At 40.7% G+C, this 22376-nt stretch overlaps 1 protein-coding gene across 1 annotated transcript; it reads right to left on the reverse strand.

Annotated features, from left to right (window-relative positions):
* Positions 1-11705: 11705 nt before the first annotated feature.
* LOC115580507 (F-box/LRR-repeat protein 3-like) lies at positions 11706-22120 on the reverse strand. The gene is made up of 6 exons (XM_030414928.1): positions 21790-22120; positions 19934-20156; positions 19192-19356; positions 18958-19080; positions 17899-18070; positions 11706-15679 (listed from the first exon to the last, which is right to left on the reverse strand). The coding sequence occupies exons 2-6, from the start codon at positions 20153-20155 to the stop codon at positions 15039-15041; spliced, it is 1323 nt and encodes a 440-aa protein (XP_030270788.1). The 5' UTR covers position 20156; positions 21790-22120; the 3' UTR covers positions 11706-15038.
* Positions 22121-22376: the final 256 nt, after the last annotated feature.

Consider the following 22376-nt stretch of genomic DNA (forward strand, 5'->3'; position numbering starts at 1 on the left):
AAAATATCCTAATGTATGATATCTTCAGAGTAGCATTGAAAATTGTATTCTATTGTCTTTTTATCTTTTGGATTAGATAAAAAGTTAATTGGTTATTTTTTTTGTATTTCTGTGTCATGCCTATATCTGACCCATGATCCCACATGGGATTACAAGACACTATTGTAATACAGAGCGTAGGTCTATGTCACCTTCCTGTTTTACAAATATAAGCAAAAATGTTTGTATAAATACATCAAATAAATGAAATTACAAAACACTGTTTCATATCGAAGATGACTCTTCGTGTGTCATCCATATGTACAAAGTCGGTATTTGTTTTATATATACATATAAATATGTATATAGGTGTGTGTGTCTACATGTATGTGTGTATGTATATACACTACTCACAATAAGTTAGGGATATTGTGAGAGACTCAGTGGATTTCATACATACGGTGTTTGTTTCCCTTCAGAGAGTTTTGGGATAGGGAGGCAATTGTATTGGGGTGATAGACACACCTCATTTTGTGTTTTCCACGTAATGGTCTCACTGTGTACAGTGTGCCTTACATATTGGGGCCAATACCAAAAAACTAAAAGACAACCCTTTTCAATGTGGCATCAATTTCAACATTCTGTGGGTATAAAAAGCTGGTATTGTCAGTAAGTCATTCCAAGTTCATCATTCAAACAGCCATGAACACACGACGTCACTTAACGGACGAGCAGCACCACCTGGCCATAGCGCGCCTTCGGGTCGGTGGCAGGCAGTCAGATGTTGCTCATGAACTTGGTGTGTCTCAAAGTGTCATCAGCAGACTTGCATCAAGACACAGAACTACTGGCAGAGTTGGTGACAGACCCAGGAGTGGAGCCCCACGAGTGACAGACCGCAACGATGACCAGTACCTACAGACCTATGCACTCAGACATCGTTATGCAACTGCCACACAGCTGCAGGCCCAGTTACGAGATGTGAGGGGTACTAGGGTTTCCAGTCAAACCATTCGAAACCGACTCCACCGCTTTGGCTTGAATTCCAGACGACCGTTGCAGGTGACTCCACTGACACCAAGACACCGCCGTGAACGTTTGCAGTGGGCACAAGACCATGTGACCTGGACAATGCAGCAGTGGTCTACCGTCCTGTTCACTGATAAGTGTCGGGTCACCTTGCAGAGAAATGATGGTCGTCAGCGTTGCTGGAGAAGGCGAGGTGAGCGATATGCCGAGGTCAACATGGTCCCCAGGGTTCCCTTTGGTGGAGGAGGTGCAACAGTCTGGGCAGGCATCACCAGTCAGCGCAAAACAGATTTGGTTATTGTAGATGGCTCAGTCACTGCACGTTCTTACCTCAGAGACATCATAGAACCCATCATCATCCCCCAATTCCGCCAGCACACCCCTTACTTTCTGTTCATGGATAATAATGCTCCACCACATTGTGCCAGAATTGTCACAGCTCGACTTCAGGAAGTCGGAGTGCCTCATATGGTATGGCCAGCAATGTCCCCTGACCTGAACCCCATAGAGCACGCCTGGGACCAGCTGAAGCAGAGACTGGATGATCGTACCCCACCCCCACGTGACCTGGCAGAACTGCGTGTAGCACTTGTGGAGGAGTGGAACGCATTGCCTCAGAACAACATCATGAGGCTAGTGAGGAGCATGAGACGTCGCTGTCAAGCTGTCATTGCGGCAAATGGTGGAAACACCCGCTACGGACATTGTCAGTTTTTGTTATTTGGGGCTATCCTTGTTATTGTCTACATTTTTGGGGTAATAAATATTAAACTAATGAAAATGGTGTTTCTTCTCATTCATTATTAGTAATATCAAAGGGAACTTTTACTTATTTCATTAAAATTCAGACCAAATAGGAAAAGCACTCATGTAAATAACAATATCCCTAACTTATTGTGAGTAGTGTATATATATATATATATATATATATATATATATATATATATATATATATATATATATATATATATATATATATAGTGAAGAAAATAAGTATTTGAACACCCTGCTATTTTGCAAGTTCTCCCACTTAGAAATCATGGAGCGGTCTGAAATTTTCATGGTAGGTGCATGTCCACTGTGTGAGAGATAATCTAAAAAGAAAAAACCAGAAATCACAATCTATGATTTTTTAACAATTTATTCGTGTGATACAGCTGAAAATAAGTATTTGAACACCTGTCTATCAGCTAGAATTTTGACCCTCAAAGACCTGTTAGTCCGCCTTTAAAAGTCCTCCTCCACTCCACTGTATTACCCTGAATCAGATGCACCTGTGTGAGGTCGTTAGCTGCATAAAGACACCTGTCCACCCCATACAATCAGTAAGACCCAAACATTCAGCATGGCTAAGAGCAAAGAGCTGTCCAAAGACACCAGAGACAAAATTGTACAACTCCACAAGGCTGGAAAGGGCTACGGAGAAATTGCCAAGCAGCTTGGTGAAAAAAGGTCCACTGTTGGAGCAATCATTAGAAAATGGAAGAAGCTAAACATGACGGTCAATCTCAATCGGAGTGGAGCCCCATGCAAGATATCACCTCGTGGGGTCTCAATGATGCTAAGAAAGGTGAGCAATCAGCCCAGAACTACACGGCAGGACTTGGTCAATGACCTGAAAAGAGCTGGGACCACAATTTCCATGGTCACTCTTGGTAATACACTAAGACGTCATGGTTTGAAATCATGCATGGCACGGAAGGTTCCCCTGCTTAAACCAGCACATGTTAAGGCCCGTCTTAAGTTTGCCAATGACCATTTGGATGATCCAGAGGAGTCATGGGAGAAAGTTTTGTGGTCAGATGAGACCAAAATTGACCTTTTTGGTCATAATTCCACTAAGCGTGTTTGGAGGAAGAAGAATGATGCGTACCATCCCAAGAACACCATCCCTACTGTGAAGCATGGGGGTGGTAGCATCATGCTTTGGGGGTGTTTTTCTGCTCATGGGACAGGACGACTGTACTGTATTAAGGAGAGGATGACTGCAGCCATGTATTGTGAGATTTTGGGGAACAACCTCTTTCCCTCAGTCAGATCATTGAAGATGAGTCGTGGCTGGATCTTCCAACATGACAATGACCCAAAGCACACAGCCAGGAAAACCAAGGAGTGGCTTCGTAAGAAGCATATCAAGGTTATGGAGTGGCCTAGCCAGTCTCCAGACCTAAATCCAATTGAAAATCTTTGGAGGGAGCTGAAACTCTGTGTTTCTCAGCGACAGCCCAGAAACCTGACTGATCTAGAGAAGATCTGTGTGGAGGAGTGGGCCAAAATCCCTCCTGCAGTCTGTGCAAACCTGGTGAAGAACTACAGGAAACGTTTGACCTCTGTAATTGCAAACAAAGGCTACTCTACCAAATATTAACGTTGGTGTTCAAATACTTATTTTCAGCTGTATCACACAAATAAATTGTTAGAAAATCATAGATTGTGATTTCTGGATTTTTCTTTTTAGATTATCTCTCACACAGTGGACATGCACCTACCATGAAAATTTCAGACCCCTCCATGATTTCTAAGTGGGAGAACTTGCAAAATAGCAGGGTGTTCAAATACTTATTTTCTTCACTGTATATATAAAATGTGTTTATATTGATTGAATTTTTTGAATCCCTACTATTTGCTTAAGAATGTCAAACTTAACTCTTGTTTAATTTCAAACTTTAACAAATGTTAAATGTCAGTTGATTGTTGCAAATGATGAGTTGATTCTCAGGTAGAATAGTATTTGAAACACAATGTCAAGGTTACTTTATTGTCACCCTTGGAAGAAACTTGTTTGGATTAAAGGAACTGCAGCATCAGACCAGACTTTACAGTAAAAATGTCAGGTTTGTCAAATCTCCTGACAGTTTATCCCTTTATTTTTCAATTCACATCCATTTCATTATCAATCAGTAAACATTTTTTTTTTTTTACTTCCACCCTTGAGCCCTCTATCCTTAAATGATAAATCATATTTCTTGTGTGGGAATATGATAAGAAAGTGACTGCTTTCATCGTATCCTGACTATTTTAATCAAATCAGCCTTAGATTGTTAATTTACTGTATACGGTACACAGTGATTCACTAGGGTCTCACTAATCCACTCAAGTGAAAACACCTATGTAGTTGCTGCTTTGTTAGTAGCTTTGTTGCTGCTATGTACACAGTATAAAATAGCCAAAGTCATGAAAAAGGCACAAAATTCACTTTATCTTCTGCAAAATGTCCATTATATATTACTGGTCTTCATGCATGTTTCCCACCGTTAAAGCTCTGTTTGACAGCAGACTCCAAATAAACACACATAGAGAGAATAAACAGTTGGAGAAAAAAAACAAAAGAAGAAAGACAAATAAGATCCTGGGGATGTTTCTCCACTAAGCTGTGAGACCCCGGGATGGCTGCCAACCTTCATAAATCTGACCCTCATCAGCTCGGCATCCGTAGCCTACCTGAGGCGCCACCAGCATGTTTCCTGTTGAAGAAATATCACTTATCATCCTTTTAAATTCTGAGACTTAGAATTTTAATCAGCTGCGGATGGAGCGGGAGACAGCACTGAAGTTATGTCTTTTATCGGATTTCACTTAATGGAGCTATTATTTGACCGTGTCCTGCTTCGCCTCTGTCTGTTTTATGTCCTCGTGTTTGCTGTTGTTTTATATACCTGCTTTGAAAGCACTCTGCCTGGGCGGTAAGTGCAGTATAAATAACATTTGTCTGTGTTGTATTGGACTCTTATTATTCCTTTTGTCTGTAATGATCCAACTTTCCTCACAGGGATGTAAGAAGCTTAACCGTATAATCCAGCCTTTACATGGTTAAATTAAAAGGATTCGTTTAACCAGCATAAGGGACGGGTGTATTTTTCTACCGCCTATATTAGCCTATTTTTCAGGGTATCTGTGCATTAGAGAAAGGGCGTTTTGCAGTGTTTGACGAGTTTAATGGCCTCTGTAGGATAAGAGCTCTGCAGGAGGCACAGAAAGCCGAGTTACAGATGGCTATGAAAGCCTAATAGAGAGGATCATTTTAAGTAAAACATTGCAGTTCTGCTCTTTTTGTTGGATCCAGTCGACTTTCTAGAAATGAAAAAAAAAAGCACACTTAAAAGCGTCTTTGAAAAGACCCTTTATTTGTTTGTACGCTCTACAAGTGGAACACATGAAAATAATTACATTTTCAAGGTTTCAAAGGGTTGTAATTCTATCAGGGAGTTATTTGCACAATGATGGTATTTCAAGGCAAATACTGGGTCCACTTCAGCAAATCTTACAGAAAGCTTTTATACATATATCAAAAGGATTTCTAGAATGGGAAGAGAGAGACCGATCTTGACCTTTTAAAAAAAAAGATTGCGAGGTTCACCCCCTTATCATCCAAGTATAATACACGTATTAAGGTCGCGTGACGTCAACTGAGCAAACTTTACTGGCTGATGATGACTGTGATTATACCTGTTAGTGGACCTTGATCATGTTGCTACCTTTCTTTCAGACTTGTGTAAAGAAAACGACAAAATACCTATTTTAGTTCCGATTTCTGTTCTGAAAAGATACACAAAAGCTAAATCCAGCCAACCGGCAAAGGCAGCTAAAAACTAAAATGTGTTCTTCCTGAGTGTCTGAGATGTTTGAAGACAATAAGAAACCTGGATGCCTTCACAGTTATGTAAACAGGGACATTAATAACCAGGTTACTCTTTTTCCTGCATTAAATCCCCCAAAACATACATTTTTTGCATGATCTAATTAAGGTGAGCTCTGTTACTGATTTGTTTACCAGTTTAACTGGTTCGATAAGCGTTTCAGCATTTGTAAGCATGACACCAGCGGATACTCTAAAGAGCCCTCAGATCAATTTCCAGCTGTGTTTTGGGGGACAAAAATAGGTATTTTAAGCTTAAATATGACTTTTACCTGATACTAACCAAGTGGATATTCTGCCTAAACTGGAACATAAGCACAGCTTTGTGACAAGACAGAAATTTAAATTAAATATGAAGAAATGTTGAGTTTTAAACTGTAAATGGTTTTTGGAAAACTTACCTTGCCAACATTTGCTCTGGCTTTGGGTTGTTGGTTTAGTCTTAGAGTGCTTTTAAAAATGACACACCACTGAGTGTGTTCTGATTTAGTAATCTGAGTACTTTCAGGAATGGTTTGTCAAAATTCCAAATTATATTTTATTTAAAAAGCCTGGGACTGGATCAAGCAAAACCTGTGTGAAAAAGGCCTTTTTAGAAGCAAAGACTAAGCCACGATGGAATTCAGGTTTTACCTGTGGGTTACCCTTTTTATCAGAAATTCTATTGATGCTGGTCCACCACTTTGGTCAGACTGAAATATCTCAGTAACTACAGTATCCATGGTCCACAGAGGATGGATCCCATGAGGTTATCATGAGGTTATTTGTGGTTTTGAGTGAAATATTTTGACAACTATTGAACAGATTGCCATAATATTGGTTCAGACATTCATGTTCCCATCAAGTTGAATCACAGTTTATTTGATAATCCTCTAACTTGTCATCTAGCACCATCATCAGGCAACACATTCAGTTGGACCGCACCGTAGGATATTACCAAACATTCCAGTCAGCCTCTGCTGTACTTCATGTCTAATGCTAACCAACAAATGTTAGCATGCCAACACTCTAAGATGGTGAACAAGATTATCAATTTTCCCGTTGACCTCATCATTGTGAGCATGTTAGCATTAGCATTTAGCTCAAGTCACCTTTGTGCCTCAAACATAGTTTGACAGAGGAGTCCCTTGTTTTAGCTTGAATCATTCACCTCTTCTATAAATATACTGATCTAAATTCATTAAGGTTTAATGTGGAACAAAATAAAGGTGTGTGAAAATAATTACTTTCTAATAACTCATTAGCAGTGTTGGTCAAGTTACTTGGAAATAGTAATTAGTTACTGATTACTGATTACTTCTCCAAGAAAGTAATCCAGTTACTTTACTGATTACTTATTTTCAAAAGTATCTAGTTACTTTACTAGTTACTTTACTAAGTTACTTTTCAAAAACATGATGCACAACCTGAATACGCTATAAAGCAATAGACCTTTAGTTGCAGCGGGAAATAAATGGAAAACAGTCAGACATGAGATAAACAAACCCAGTGTGAGCCAATATTACAGTAGCAACAGCTCCCAAAGGGCTTTGCATCACTACCTACCTCTTCTAGTAGGGCTGGGTTTTGTTAAGAACCTCACGATTCGATTTTGATTCTTTAGGTCGCAATTCGATTCAATATCGATTCGATTCAATATTGATTTAAATGCTTCGATATCGATTCAGTAATAAGCAGTAATAAACAAATAATTCATTAGAGTACCTGTTGATAATTTTCAAATTCAAAAAAGTAATCTTAAATTATAAATCTTTCCTCTAGGAAGCTCTAGTTGAAATGTAAACAAAGGCACTCCATGTGTTTATGTAAATATACATATATATATATAAAATAGTACCATAGTTAAGCTGAGAAAGTGCCATTGTTTCTGGGATTGCATGGTACATTTTCGTCTGACACAAACATAGACATGACCGCGGTCCCTCCGCCCTCCGGCTAGACGCGAGGGGGTAACACGTTGACACTGACCCCCCCCCCCCTCTCCCCGGAGGAGAGTGCGACCCGCGGGCGCACGGTGCAGCGGCCAGGGTGAGACCGGCTGCGCTGGGAGTTTTCAGTCTCCGAAAGAACGGTGCGTCAGACATCAGTTACCCGCCTCCGCATCTCCGACGGTGTTTCCGCGGCGCATCACCCTCCGACTCTCGAGCGAGGTCGCGGGCGAGGCGCTTCCAGCTGCTAGAGGCGGGGACCGAGAGGTCCGGCGGGGCACAGCGGGTGGTCGGCGGCCGCTGCTTGCCTGAATCGATACAGAGGATTTTCTGAATCGATACAGAGAACTGTCTGGGCAAACCCGGCGCCGGAATGCAATCAGCCCTGCATACGTCATTGTCACTCAAGAGACAGTCTCACAAAAAAAATCACGGTTAAGTTACGCAGTCTGCTTGCAGGAAAGTAACAGTAATCTAATTATTAGGGCCCGAGCAGGGAACCTGCAAGGACCCTATTGTTTTTCTAATGATTATTATTTTTCTTCTCACAAAATGATCGCATTTTTCACTGCCTGAACATACCCCAAAACTCACCAAACTTGGAAAATAAGTCACACCTGGCGAAAAATTTTATAATCTATTGTCGTCCTGAATTTCCACCACTAGGTGGCGCTGTTATTAAGGAAAGCGCGTTTTGGCTAATAACTCCCATATACTTTGTCGCACATTCAAAAACCTTACATCGACGCGTTCAGTGGATTGTGCTGAATCTCGTGATATAGGCCACGCCCATTTCAGCCTACCGTTTTTTTTCGCTACATCGCAAAATGTCGAAAACCTACTTTTTCGAACTCCTCCCAGGCGATTTCACCGATTTGCACGAAACTTGGCACACAGCATCTGTGGACCCTCCTGACAAAAAGTTATTAAAGGAATTTTGATAGGCCACACAATACTCAAGTTATGAAATAACTACTTCCTGCAGATTTGGTTACAAACAGGAAGTGTTGCATATCTCCACATTGGTGTGGTCTAATGACATGAAACTCAGGATACTACTTCCCCATGAGCCCCTGAGGCCCTGTGCAAAATTTTAGGCGATGACCACAAGGTGGCGCTCTTTAAATTGATGTATTTTATATCTCCACAACGGTGCATCGGAATAAGACGAAACTTGGTACATTTATTGTCAGTGCCCTCCTGAGGACATCTGAGGGCACTAGGTGGCGCTCTGCCGTCACTTTAATTGCATAATTGGCCCTGTGCCCACATCATAACACTTATGGAAATGAAATTCATAGAGGTGCTATAGAATGGCCCCTGTGACTCACTCACCGAAAATGACCACCAGGTGGCGCTATTTTCAATGCAAAAGCGTTTTTGGCTCATAACTCCCACTTCATATGTTGCACATTATTAATCCTCATATTTGTGTATTCCCTGAATTTAGCTGAATTGTTTGGTGTAGGCCACGCCCACTTTTGCAGTAACTTTCCGTTCGCAAATGAAAAACGTACTTTTTCAAACTCCTCCTAGAGAATTAGACCAATTTGCACCAAACCTTGCATGTAGCATCTGTAGACCCTCCTGACAAAAAGTTATCAAAAGAATTTTGATAGTCCATAAACTGCCCGAAATATAAAATGACAAATTCCTGGATATTGTGTTGAAAACAGACAATCTTGCATATCTTTACAAAATACTGTCTGATTATCACATAAATACTCTTCATTGTGTGGTATGGCATGATGAGGCTTTGTGTAAATTTGGTGCAAATCAGCCAATAGATGGCGCTCTGGTCGCAGTCTAATCAGTGTCAATGGGATCTTCAAGTCCTCTTCAAAACTCATTGACCTTCATCCTTATCTTGTCCCTCATACTTTGAGCTAGACACTCCATTCCAACTTTTAAAGAGTCAGAAGACCTCGAACTATTGGGCATGTAATCAGTTTTTGAAAATCTTGTACGGTTTTCAAATCATCACAGTTTTAGTTTTAAGGATTTTTAGGCCAGCTTCTGATTTTATAATGGGTGTGTATTGCGCAGTGTTGGGCATGTTACTCTTAAAAAGTAATTAGTTATAGTTACTAATTACTTCTCCCAAAAAGTAACTGAGTTAGTAACAGAATTAGTCCACTATTAAAGTAATTAGTTACCAGGAAATTAACTATTGCGTTACTTTTATTTCTTCCCCCTTTTGAGCTCGGCAGTCATTTTAGCTACTTGGCATCTACATATGTATTTAGAAAATGTATTTCTGCATGGCGGACCGGCACCTGTTCTCCCCGATATTTTCCCAATGAGTGCTCTGAAGGAGTCTGAGTCAACTGCTGATAACAGGAGCAAGTTCTCAACAACATACCTGTCTATCATTGCATTCAGTTCAGTCTGTGTCACAAATTTTTGTGAAGCTGTTAGCGGAGCACACGTTAGCCACACCTGGCCTGCTATCATCATCAACAGCGTCAGCAAGAAAGTTTTGGCCAGTGTTAGTTTTGTAGAAGCGTGTGCCGTTGAGAGATGCTTCATTAGATCAGCGTTGCTTACAACGGACGTGGACAAAGGAGATTAAAGTAGTGTCTGTACTTCCACTTTGAAAACATTTACTTTCCCTCCGGACTCGCCATTGCCGTAGTTCCCCTCTGCAATTTTGAGTGTGTGAGGCTGCTGTGTGCATGTGTGGCTTGTGCGTACGCCGAACATTGCCACTGATTGGCTTGAAAAATCTCACTCAACCTTAGAGAGCCAATCACCATCACTTATGCGGTTGTCTCGCCCCTCCCTCCTCCCTCACCTGAGGAAAAAAAATACAGCTCTGCAGCTCCGGTGGCTGAGAGCCGAGTCGGATGACAACTGCTTCAATGATCAGCTTACAGTTTGTCACACGCCACATTTAATAGTCGGTAATGGCGTTGTAACGATGGAAATAGTAATTGGCTGGATTACCCGTTAGTGAAAGAAAGTAACGCTGTTAGTAACGCCATTCATTCTAACGCCGTTATTCCCAACACTGGTATTGCGTGAATTAGAATGCGTGACATCATAGCTACAATGGAGAGCAACTGGAAGAACTGGAGAAAAAATTCTCTTCAGCTTCATTTGGATCCCACATCTTTTACTTCACATGGACAATATATACATAGACATGTAGGAAATCTTGTTGGTTTTCGGCTGATGGTCTTATTTTGGATGTAGGACTTACACTTTTGGCTGTTAAAGCCCCAGAGGGACAAGCACAACAGCAACTCCCCCATGAGCTGCAATTTCTTTTGTCTTCTTCAGATTTCATCGTGCAGCAGGTGACATCTCACATCCCATCAGTTAATCAGTTCTTCTCTGACCTGGCTGGCTTTTATGGATATTTTTCAAGGTCTCCAGAGAGAACCAGTGTGCGTGACACAGTGGTGGCACACAGACTCCCAAGAGCAGAGTGAGATGGAAAATCCATATCTGTGCAGTGAACACAGTTTTAGCACAAAGGTGACGTCATCCAGTGTTTTGAAAGCATCAGGGGAGATTGAGCCTACCACTGTGCGAGAAGCTAGAAGGTTTGTGAGGCTACTGGAGGATGATACTCAGCTTCCTCCTGAAACTATTTCATTGCATCATGCCTAGTGTGCACATTCTCTTCAGCCCGCTCCAGAGGCGGAGCATCGACTCAGTCTTTGTCCGGGGAATCATGCAGCAGTTCACACAGTTTTTCTGACTTCAGCCTACATTATTTCAAACCGGCAATAGCAGTCCATCGAATTATGAAGCAACGACTTCCTCAGCGGAAGGTGTTGCTTTAGCATGCCCCGACGGCAGCAAGGCCCTACGGCAGCATGCATCAACAGCGGCATGCCCCGACGCGCGTGGACTGCGAGGGCCCGTTCAACGCTGCTTGCAGCTTTAATTGTTTTTGCAATTGTAATCACTTACTCTACTCGTTACTTGAAAAAAGTAATCTGATTACCCATCAGTGCTCATTGGATTTGATTTGTTTTCCATTGCCCAATAATGTTTGTGTGACCATTTCGCTAAAAATGCATTAACTAATTTAGTGGAGCTTCAAACGGGTCCAGCTCCATTCAGCTCTCTTCAGATTGGAACTGTGAAACAGAAGCTAAAATAATACACTTGCAACAAGCTAATTAAAGCAACTGTTATCTTTATAATTGAGACATGAAATACAAATTTAAAACAGGCTTTTTAAATGTGGCTATGGACTTCACTCATATTACATGTCTTTGCGAAGTACAAGAGGATTCCTTCCAATAAATCTTCCCATTACAATGCAGCCTCGTTAACTAAAATACAAATACACTGTCACTGTATTTGCTAAAAAAAAAAATAATAAAACTGCTGCCTTTACTTGGCATATCATTGAATATTACATCAATCATCTATAAGCACTGAATACAAATGCTGTTAATATTAACCAGCAGATGGCATGGTGTTATAAATACATAATAAAATGTACTGTGAGTCAGTAAAGGATAAAGTCCACGGCCAGGCCGTGCTGATCTTCAGAGAAGTCTAATTAGGACATGATGGGTCCCAATAAAAGGGCAACAACTGAAGAAAAAACTACTCTGAAGTAGCCAAATATATACCCTGTAAAACAATAAACCATTTCTTAACTGAAGATGGTGATTTACAGGTCTCTTTCATTGCACAGTCCAAGGGTGTCACCTTTCAACGAGTACACAGGAAACAACATCCTTGATAAGTCCACCTTAACACATCTCCCTATCATACATTCACTCTATTGCAACAAAACAATAGTGAGACATTAATATTTCATTCTTACACATTCAGGTATATCAACATCAGCTGCCACATAGTCCTGTCTTCAGGGCTGCACGATGACCTCACTGAGATCAGGGTGTTCTCATAGATATGGATTACATTAAAACATATCTCCGCATACGCAACAGACATATTCAATTTAAACCTTTTTTTTTTTTCTTCAGTCTAGAAAATCAGTGAAGTTTCCCTCAGCAGAGTTAAACGTTTAAAAAGAACGGTACTCAGTGGAAACAGCTGCACACTGAGATTAAATGTTTTAAGATCGTCTTGAATTGTAAAGGAGTAGTGAGTGTGTCAATCTTGAGGATGTTTTGGTGCTTGGTGCACAAAATATAAAGGCAGTTTTTCCAAGTTCAGAATAAATCCCCCGGACCTGAAGCATAAGACAGCTGGTTAATGATCCAGGACTTAATACAAAAGACCACCATCAATTTAAGATGTTCCAATTGTCCTTGCTGTAGGCCAGCCAATTGTTTTCGTGACAGCCTGAGAAACTGCTTTGGTCATAATTGTGCAGCTCTGTACTAGCATCTAAATACTCAATCCCTAATTATGTTACAATCCATTTTTGAGCTAAATTCATTAACAGGAAATATGTATATTATGTGTTTGTCAGCTGATGATAATTGAAATTGTCGATCTTTTCTCTGCTGATGTTCACAAACTTTTAACAGTTGCCAACGTTACGGAGTGTTTCCTTGCACCCAAGTGAGAAAAGTTACACAGCAGCTATTTAGCTATTTATACCATCAACAAGTGATGTGTTACAAAGTGCGGAGATGGTCATGATTGAAGGGTTATTTTTTTACTTAGATGACTTATTATTTACAGTTTTCTGTTGCAGTCTGGTTAAATAAAAGGCAACAGAATTATTTGGTTAGTTTTAGGAAACGCTCAAATGATATATGCACCCAGGAACTGTTGGGTGCAAATGTCATTGTTAGCTATGGACACCTGGGTGCTGAAAGCATTTGACTACACATTAATAATACATTTTGTATGGATTGAAAGACCTGCCCATCAATTAGAGAGCTCTCCACAGGGCAACCCTCTTTGTTTGCAACTTTAAGTACATTAAACTCAAAATAGGGTTGCAGCAGTTAGCCAGTTTTCAATATACAATGTAAATTTAGCTTGTCTACGGTATAAAGGCTGATGAAAAAAATAATTTAAGTTTATATCAAATTCTACATCTGTAAGGACATAACATTTTGTGGAATTCATGGAAACTAATATTGTGCAACTGTATAAAACCGTGATATTTTCCAAGATAATGATTGTCCCATGAAAATTTACTGTTGCAGCGCTACATCTAAAATATATATTTTACAAATGCAAAGCCACAACATATCTCTCTAAGGTAAACTATTGTGCAATAAATAGAGTTTGGTTTGTCCCAGAAATGTCCCAAAATTATTTGTAAATGAAATGAAAAATAACTCCATGAAAAGCTATTCAATTTACTATCAAGGGTGACTCGTAGAATTGGCAGATTTACTGATCACTGTAAAGAGTTTCCACGATTTTGCTGTAGAATCCGTTAACTTCATGGCCACATGGCATTGCAACTCATTTAGCTAAACTCGGGTCCTTCATCATAATAAAAGTGCATCAGTGGGATAAATGTATAGATATGACATCCACAATTAAAATCACTCCCTCCCATTTTGTATTGCAATAAAACACTTTGATATTTACAATAGGAAAACGGGTCAGGCTATTCAAATATAGCTCCTTTACATTACACAAAAAATATGTTCAAAACATCACTCTGGTATATACACAGTATATACAGACTTTGATGATTTATGGCCAAAGGAAATCACCACGTTACAAACAGCTGTCCTTAGAAAATGGGTCATGAACGGTCTTTAGCTTTGTCCACATGAAATCAGAGGACAGAGAAAGAGGCAGTTCAGATTCTAAATGAGATGAAACACATTCAAAGATGTCGAACAGAGACCCGCTGATCGGATGCAGGAGCAGATGACACATGAAGAAAACAAAACAAACAAAAAACGTATGTATTCAATCTTTGTGTGTTATTGTAGTAATGTGATCAACCACCCACTCCACTTTCCATTCACAATGAAATGTTTTATCATTCTTGTAGAGTCACCATGTGTCCATTACTTGGGTCTTAAAGATGGGAGCTGCGATGATTTCAGCTCAGTATCACTCTTCTGTTGAATGTATCTGAATTTCAAGTTACTTTAATTAAACGCTTTAACTGTTATATTCACGATTTCTGTATTTCCGATTAGTATTCACGCCCACTCATATCCGTGTATCTACATGCATATAATGCAGCAAAGACGTGTGGAGTAAAATAATTCATATTTAATCCCAATAATTCCCAGACATTCCCTTGTCTCCCCTGAAAACTCCTAAACCCTGTGTCTAACCAAGCTGCAGGGTCTCAGAAAACAACGTGATAAATGTTATGAGTGACAAGACAAAATGAATTGATATATAAATACACACATAAATATTTTCAAAAAATTATATGTGGAACAGAATGATGAAATTGAAATCTATATTATACATTCTATCACATCAAATTTCAAAGGGAAGTACATACAGTACATACTTACACGTCTGGATAAGGGCCTTTCTCAAAAACAACACACAGTTCAACAAAAACCTGGATACAACTTTGATCTTCTTTTGGAGCTCTACCAAGTAGGCATCATGTCTGGGAACCAGACGCGACCCAAATGCTTTGATACCTCCCAATGGATCTCATCCAGCCCATAGCGGTGATCCGGGACCAGTACCTCCTCCATGATGGACAGCTGCGTCAGCCTGTCTCCACACATCTTGACAAACTCCACGAAGGCGCTGCAGGACACTTCACACTCTCCTAAGCCGATGGCCGACAGCTGCGTGCAGCGTTGGGCGATGCGGATCAGCTCTTCATCCAGCGGCCGCAACCCATTGGCACAAACCACCAGCTCGACCAGACGCGGGCAGGTGAGCCCGACGCGGCCCAGCACATCTTTACTGACAGAGCGGCCGAAGTACAGATGCGTAACAGGGATTTCATCGCGGAAGAAAGGGCCGAACTCATCCTCGTAGAGGAAGAAGTACATAACCAGATTAAATTTGGGAGAGTGGCGCACCATGGCATCCCAGCTGCTCTTCTTGATGGTGTGGAACTGTTGGCCGGGGTTGTCGCTGATCACATCGATGCGGAGGTGCTCGAGGTGAACGTGCTTCTCTGAGGAGAGGGCGATGAGAAGTTCGTCACTCAGCAGATGGTAGTTCAGAGCCAGTTCCCTCAGGCCGTGACACTGATCAGCCACACACAGAATGCCTGGGATATACAGAGAAGTAAATTAGAGGACACTATAGAACTACACTGTAAGTTTAAGGCAGAGAACAGAAAAAAGATGAAGAAATGTTGGACGCCACTTTAGAATTTCCAGGTAATACCGGAGGTCTGATAAAAAACCAAGAGCTTGTTTAAATCAGGGGGTAAACCATCACTGTTAACATCTGCTTTTCAATAGGGCTGCCCGATAAGTAAGGGATAATGCCCGACGAGGTGTCCATAAACAGGAGTTAACGGACGACGCGGAGGACGGTTGCCTCCGCGAAGTCCATTAACTCCTGTTTATGGACACCTCGAGGGCCTTATCCCGCTTATACCATGGTCACTTGCCAAAGAAAAGAAATTCGGACCATTAATTTACATTTTTATGCGTTTTACAATCAAAATATAAAGTTTTTCACAAGCCATAACTTAGTTTCCCTGGTAACGCCTGAGGGTTTGACTAATACCTGGAACAATCATTACTCTCCCGTAAGATTCTTATGCAACGGAGACGTTGTTCACTCCTCCAGTAAATAGGACGGATCATAGATACGACTTGGCAACGGGAGATATTCTAGTCCGCTCAGCCATGAGCCAGAAAGCTAACGCTATGCTAGCAAGATTCAAAGTCAATAACATTGCATACGTTTGACAGACAGTAAATATAATTTGACAGTATGCTAGCTAACAAGACTAGCTAGCTAACCAGTCATGTCATTGTCCCCAAATCAATAGCAAGATTTTCACGAACAAATGACCGGCCGTGTGTAACGTTACTGTGGCCGCAGCCTGAAGCAGAGAGCTGAACAGCGAACGGGATGAGAGATTATTCGCGTATCAGTAAATTTAGAGGGGAAGTGAACTTTCTGCAGCTTGTGTGTTACAGTCGCCACCCTGTGGCGTTCAGAGGATAAGACACTGAAGGACTGAAGGACTGCACTCAGTGCTGGAAATAACATATTCAGATTTGATATGCCAGCTAGCGCATTAATTTACAGCGGTGAACAGTCAATTTGACTGGAACTACTTAGTAGGTGTCCATATATCAGGGGTTAATGGACACCCTGCAGCCAATCAGAATCGAGTATTCCCCCAGACCATGGTATAAATTGAATTTTCATCGTCATCGCGATATGAACATGCGCGATAAACACATCGCAAAAGACTGCCTGACACGCGATGTATAAGAAAAATAATTTTGTTTACATGTGCCATGCATGCACCTTAGCATGCCAACATTTAGCCTATTAATCGGCATCAGTTTGGTAGTGATTGCCAGGTTATGATGGCTGAGGGAGGAGAGAAAGGCGACGAAAATGTGATTGACGAAGACCTTGTAATGAAAAGAAACGGCACTTCTGCTATATGGACTTATTTTGGATTCACGGGAGACGACGTGTTACAAACACAGGTTCTGTGTAAAACATGTCGAGCAGTTGCACAACCAACCTCCATCACCACCTGCAGTACAACCAAAAAGACCTACAAAAACAATTCGAAGCCAACGTTAGCCATCATTAACTGTATAGTTAATAATATGTAAACTTCAATATTTGTTTAGTTATCGCAAGTTATATCGTCATTGCAATATTTAACAGTGTTATTGCACATCACAGATTTTTCTCATATCATGCAGGCCTACTTTTTTAAATATATCAAATACATACTTTTTTAATCTTTAACCATTTCTTTGTTTTGGGTTTGTTTTTATTGTGTCTATGATTTCTTAAGTATAATAATAATAATAATAATAATAATAATAATAATAATAACAATAATAATAACAATAATAATATGTATATTTATGTGTATTTTTATGTCCCTGTATAGCATTTTGAATCACTTGTATCTGAATGGTGCCATAGCTGTCAAACTAAGTTTTACTTGTTATTGGTTTTCACATTTAAAAAACTGTAATACATCTTTATTTAAATATTAATGTCCATTCATATCTAGTTTCAAGTCACCCAAGTCTCTTGTACAATTACAATTGTACAATAAACTCCTTGACTGCTCACAAATGTGTCCTCTAAAATCAAGTCAAGCTGCTGAACACATAAACAGGGGTGAAGTGATTTTCCTGAAAGGACAAAGGGTTTCACCAAATCAGCAGTGTCAGTAATAATCGTTCTTTGTCAATCAAATTCTTATCAATAATTTGTTTTACTCATTATTAGTCACCAAGATTCTTAACTATTTCTCCTCCTGTTGGTCAGTACCTGCAGGTGAAACATGAGGGCAACTGCTCATTTTCAGCAGCTTGAGGGTGTCACTGTTATTGGCCACCAGGACTTTGAGGGAGGGGTCATCCACAGGGGTGTCATCGATCTTCAGGGAGGACAGGGACTTGGAGTTGACAAAAACCACAGTCAGAGCGGAGATGAAGTGTGACTGTTGAACAGAGCAAAAAGAGAGAAACGTTCAGTCATCCTTTTTCTTTAGAGAACAACATGCCAGTTTTATTCACCGAAACATCAAGCAATTTGAAATGCAGACACTGCGTGCAACTGCAGTCCAGTATAGTTCCACTATACATGTGCATTACTGCCCTCTGCAGGTGGTAGAAATGTAAATCATATCCACCTTGTGTGGGTGCACAACTTTGTGTATTATACAAAACAAGACACCCACTCATTAAAACCTAACTCCACAGCACCAACAGTAATCAAAAATTCCATCTTACGATTCTAATCATGAATTTAAAAACAAAACATAATTGTGCAGCCATGCCAAATATTCCTCCTTTGTAGCATAAAGGAGTAGAAATTAAATTTCATTTTGCAACCAGTTTTGTAAAATGACAAATTAACCTTGCACCTTGTTTTTGATTAGTATTTTAGCATCTAATTATCAAAAATGTTAGTGAAAGAACAAGAAATTCAGATGTCAGCCAATGTATTTCTATGAAGGAAATAGAAACTGTCGCGTTTTAAACAACCCTTTATGGCCTTTTCCATTTACAAGCTGCACTTGAAAGCACCATGAAGTCCCTGTCAGCGCCCATACACTTTGCTCTATAAAGTGATATACAGTTCAATGTTAATGATGTGCACCTGAATGTAACACGAGGCCATGTCCGCATGCCGTATATGCCATTGGTGCTTGGAGGATGTTCATTTCAGTCCTGCTTCCGCAGGATTACATAAAGACTGATCTCTGGGTTTTATGAATTTATTTCGGATCGTTCAAGTCAAGATCAAACTAAATGAGATTTATGTATTCTTTTTAACCAAGTCCTCATAAAGACACACAGACATAATGATCTTGCTAAGGCTTACCTTGGGCAGCTCCATGAAGCTGGGCCTGGCTGTGGAGATGAGCCCGAGCGTTTTCAAAGAACAATTCACGAGCTGAGAGAGGATGTCGCAGGCGGCCTCTGCAGACTCTCTGCTGCTGTCCACCTGAGCAGCACAGAGAGAAAATGAAAACCCAGCGACACTTTAACACAAAAACAACATTACACACTTCTCTTTATCACGTTAAACTGCTCAGCCCTTAAACTCGGTTCATACCTTGAAGCTCACATACTGCAGGTGGTTGGAGTGCCTTTTGATTATCTGCTTGATGAGGTCTGGGTGTGTGGCCTTCAGGTAGGAGCTGGCTGGCTGATTCAATTCGAACTCAAAGCATCGCCACAGCTCTGGCATGTGAAAAGCCTGGTTCCAGCCCCGGCACACCTGTGGTGACACCAGTTAATTAAAATCTGATTTTAGTCATCTGTCTCTCTCAGAAATCTTCTGAGTGGGGGATGCTTAACAAACCTGCTGGTAGCAAAGTTAATGGTTTGAGCACTCACTGCTTAGCAAAAATCGTTTACAATTAATCTTATTTCTAATTAGCATTATTTTCTGCTAGAGAGCTTCTGGGTAAAAAATGCTTCTTGAATACCGGAGGCCAGCTTACAAATGCGACTCACAGCAGAGGACAGACACCATTCATCTCGCCTCAGGCAAGTGGCCTTCACCAGGGCTCACATGTCAGAATTACCAGACTTGTTGGAGCAGAAAAACACTAGGAATGGGTGTGTGTCTGTGTCTTCAACCCTTCCTGTTATATTGTTAAAGGCCCAACCGACTAAGAACATGAGCCAAATAGAACAATAAAGAAAACTGTCTATTCATTTTCCAGTCTGCCTTGTTATTTCACGCAGACACGGATAAATACTGCAGTTTTAAAAAGGATCAATATATGAAAATGACAAATGACAGTACTGCTTCCTGTGCAATGACTGATGGCTCATTATCACATCAGTACCTGAGAAGCGTGAGCCCTATCCAGGAGAGGCAGGTACTGGAAGATGTGTAGCAGGATCTCCTGTGGCAGACACTCCCAGCGGGCTCCCTCCTCCTCCTCCTCCTCCTCCTCCTCCAAATCTTTCTCCCTCCTCTGCTTGCGGGACCGTTTAAGAGTCTCCTGAGAGCCACTGCTGGTGCCACCTCCGTCCTCCTGCTCATTCCCTTGCAGACCTCGTTTCATCCTGGGTAAACAAACAGAGGAGGAGTGAACAAAATCCAGATGGTCGGCCCAAGTTGACTTTGTGGGCAAAGAAACTCTTGATTAGCAGTATACATTTTGCAGGGCCTCTTCATCACCAGACCTGGCGTGGTTGGGCAAATTATATTTCTGTTATTTACAAACTAACAGTCACTAAACTAACATGTCTGGTAGATTGATGCATTCATATACATGGTTATAGAGATGCACCTATTTTGAATATCAGTAAATCTTTTAACTTTAATTTCTTAGCCAATGACATCAGAGTAAAACAGAAAACCCTCACACTTGTCAGAGCTGTAACTGACAAATGTTAGTGATTTTGATTTGATAAATGACTTCTTAAAGTTCCTTGTTAATTTTCTCCAGAATAATCAATAAATAAAATCATAGTCTGGGTGCAAACTTAACTTTTCTTTCCCCTGGCCAAGTAGCTAGTGAGTCTTCTAATTTTACCAGGCACTCAATGGGCCTGCATTATTTTTAAAATGGTGAGTGAAACAAATCAGCCACTTGAATTTCTAGCCTAGAGCCCAACCAGTATAATTTTTGGGGCTGATGACAAAAATGATATATCTGCCATATGTGTTTTTCTGCAACAATTCCTCAGATGTTGTTATCACACACTTGTGACAAAGCTATGGTACGGAGGCAGGATATTTTACAGTTTAACAGCAATGTTTATTGACTTATATGACATCATTGGGCTGTAACAGTTAACTTAAGTGGGAATTCAATTTGAAATTACTCCAATGATCATTTAAAAGTTTTCATACCAGCGCAAATTGGACAAGATAAACGCAAATACCAAATTTGACCAATATCTGCAAACCTATACATCTGTTGGGCTCTAACGTTACCACCATCAGCTGGTGCCTGGTGCAGATTTTGTGCCCTGGTTGTGCTGCTTCGTTACTTCTTACATCACTTAGTTATTCTTAAGAGAAAAGATTATTAAAATGGTGTATCCACATCAGGACAAGTATCCTTAGACTGTGCATTTACAAGAGAGAGTCATTATATCGGATAATAATAGTGTGAAATAATAAAACTGATATTTTATGGGATGGTCATCACACCATGACAATCTTAAACCATTTGCAACCCTACTGACTGACTGTGGAATAAATTGCCTCTTTGTGAATGTGATATCATTCTGATCATTTGTTAAATGCTGTGCAAAGGTTTACAAAGGCAGGTGTGTTTTGGAGCGTTTGGCTCTGCTTCCTGAGAATGAAAACATTGCAAAGCAGGACACGCCTCCCTAAACCAACACCACCGTCTGACCAGCCTGATGTAAACTTCATAAGCTATGAGTTAGCTCATGCTAGCAAAAACTGCATTGACTTGCACATTTTATTCCTTTTTCTCTGCACATGAATAGCACGATGTTGCCGATGTTTAACGACCACACGGATGGTTAGTTACACAGAAACACGTCAAACCGACCCAGGACAGGAGTTAGCTAGCTTAGCCGAACCGGGGCGTTGCATCTTGCTAACTACTTAGCAAACAAGTTGTTGTGAATATAAAGTTCAATCTACAAACAAAAAATAATGTATTGTTAAACGAGTAGTGGGAGTTCTCAGCTGGTATCGACACCGTCCTGCTCTTACCTGGCTTTCACCTCCGTAGGCTGTTTTTGAGAAAAGGCGATCACTCAACGTCAACCGGGACCGACACAAGAAAACTGCGTTCGAGCTGGACGACCGATCAAACACATTGGACCATAAGACAGCACGGTGTGTCGGAGGGGTTAGCAAAGCTGACTAGAAGCTTTTGAGGCAAGTCTTTAACGCGTGTTTTCTCTTTCCTTGCGCTTGACCTAGTTTCTCACCACAACTCTGCTTCAGCAGTTTGCCTCCCTGTCAGTTAAAGATGGCGTTTGTGTTGCTGCTGCGTCGAGCCGAGTCAGCGAGCTGGCCGGCCTGCAGCTACACTGAACCGTCGACAGGGGGCGCTGCTCCACTCAGACTGAGGTGTCTCCCCTTTTAAATTTGAGCTCAGGCGTCAAACAGTGTTATTTCAAAAATGGTTAATTGGTCGGTCATATCATACAAAGATGTAACCACACAAACTAGTAATGGTTATACAAAAATCAACCGTTTGAGAACCCTTAGACTTTTTTTTTTTTTTTTAAAAAGAGGTACATTGTACTTTAAAAGGACAACGTGACAAAAAGTAGGGAAGCATAGTAAAGCTG

Source organism: Sparus aurata, chromosome 4 (genome assembly GCF_900880675.1).
Source record: "Sparus aurata chromosome 4, fSpaAur1.1, whole genome shotgun sequence".
Lineage (NCBI taxonomy): Eukaryota > Metazoa > Chordata > Actinopteri > Spariformes > Sparidae > Sparus > Sparus aurata.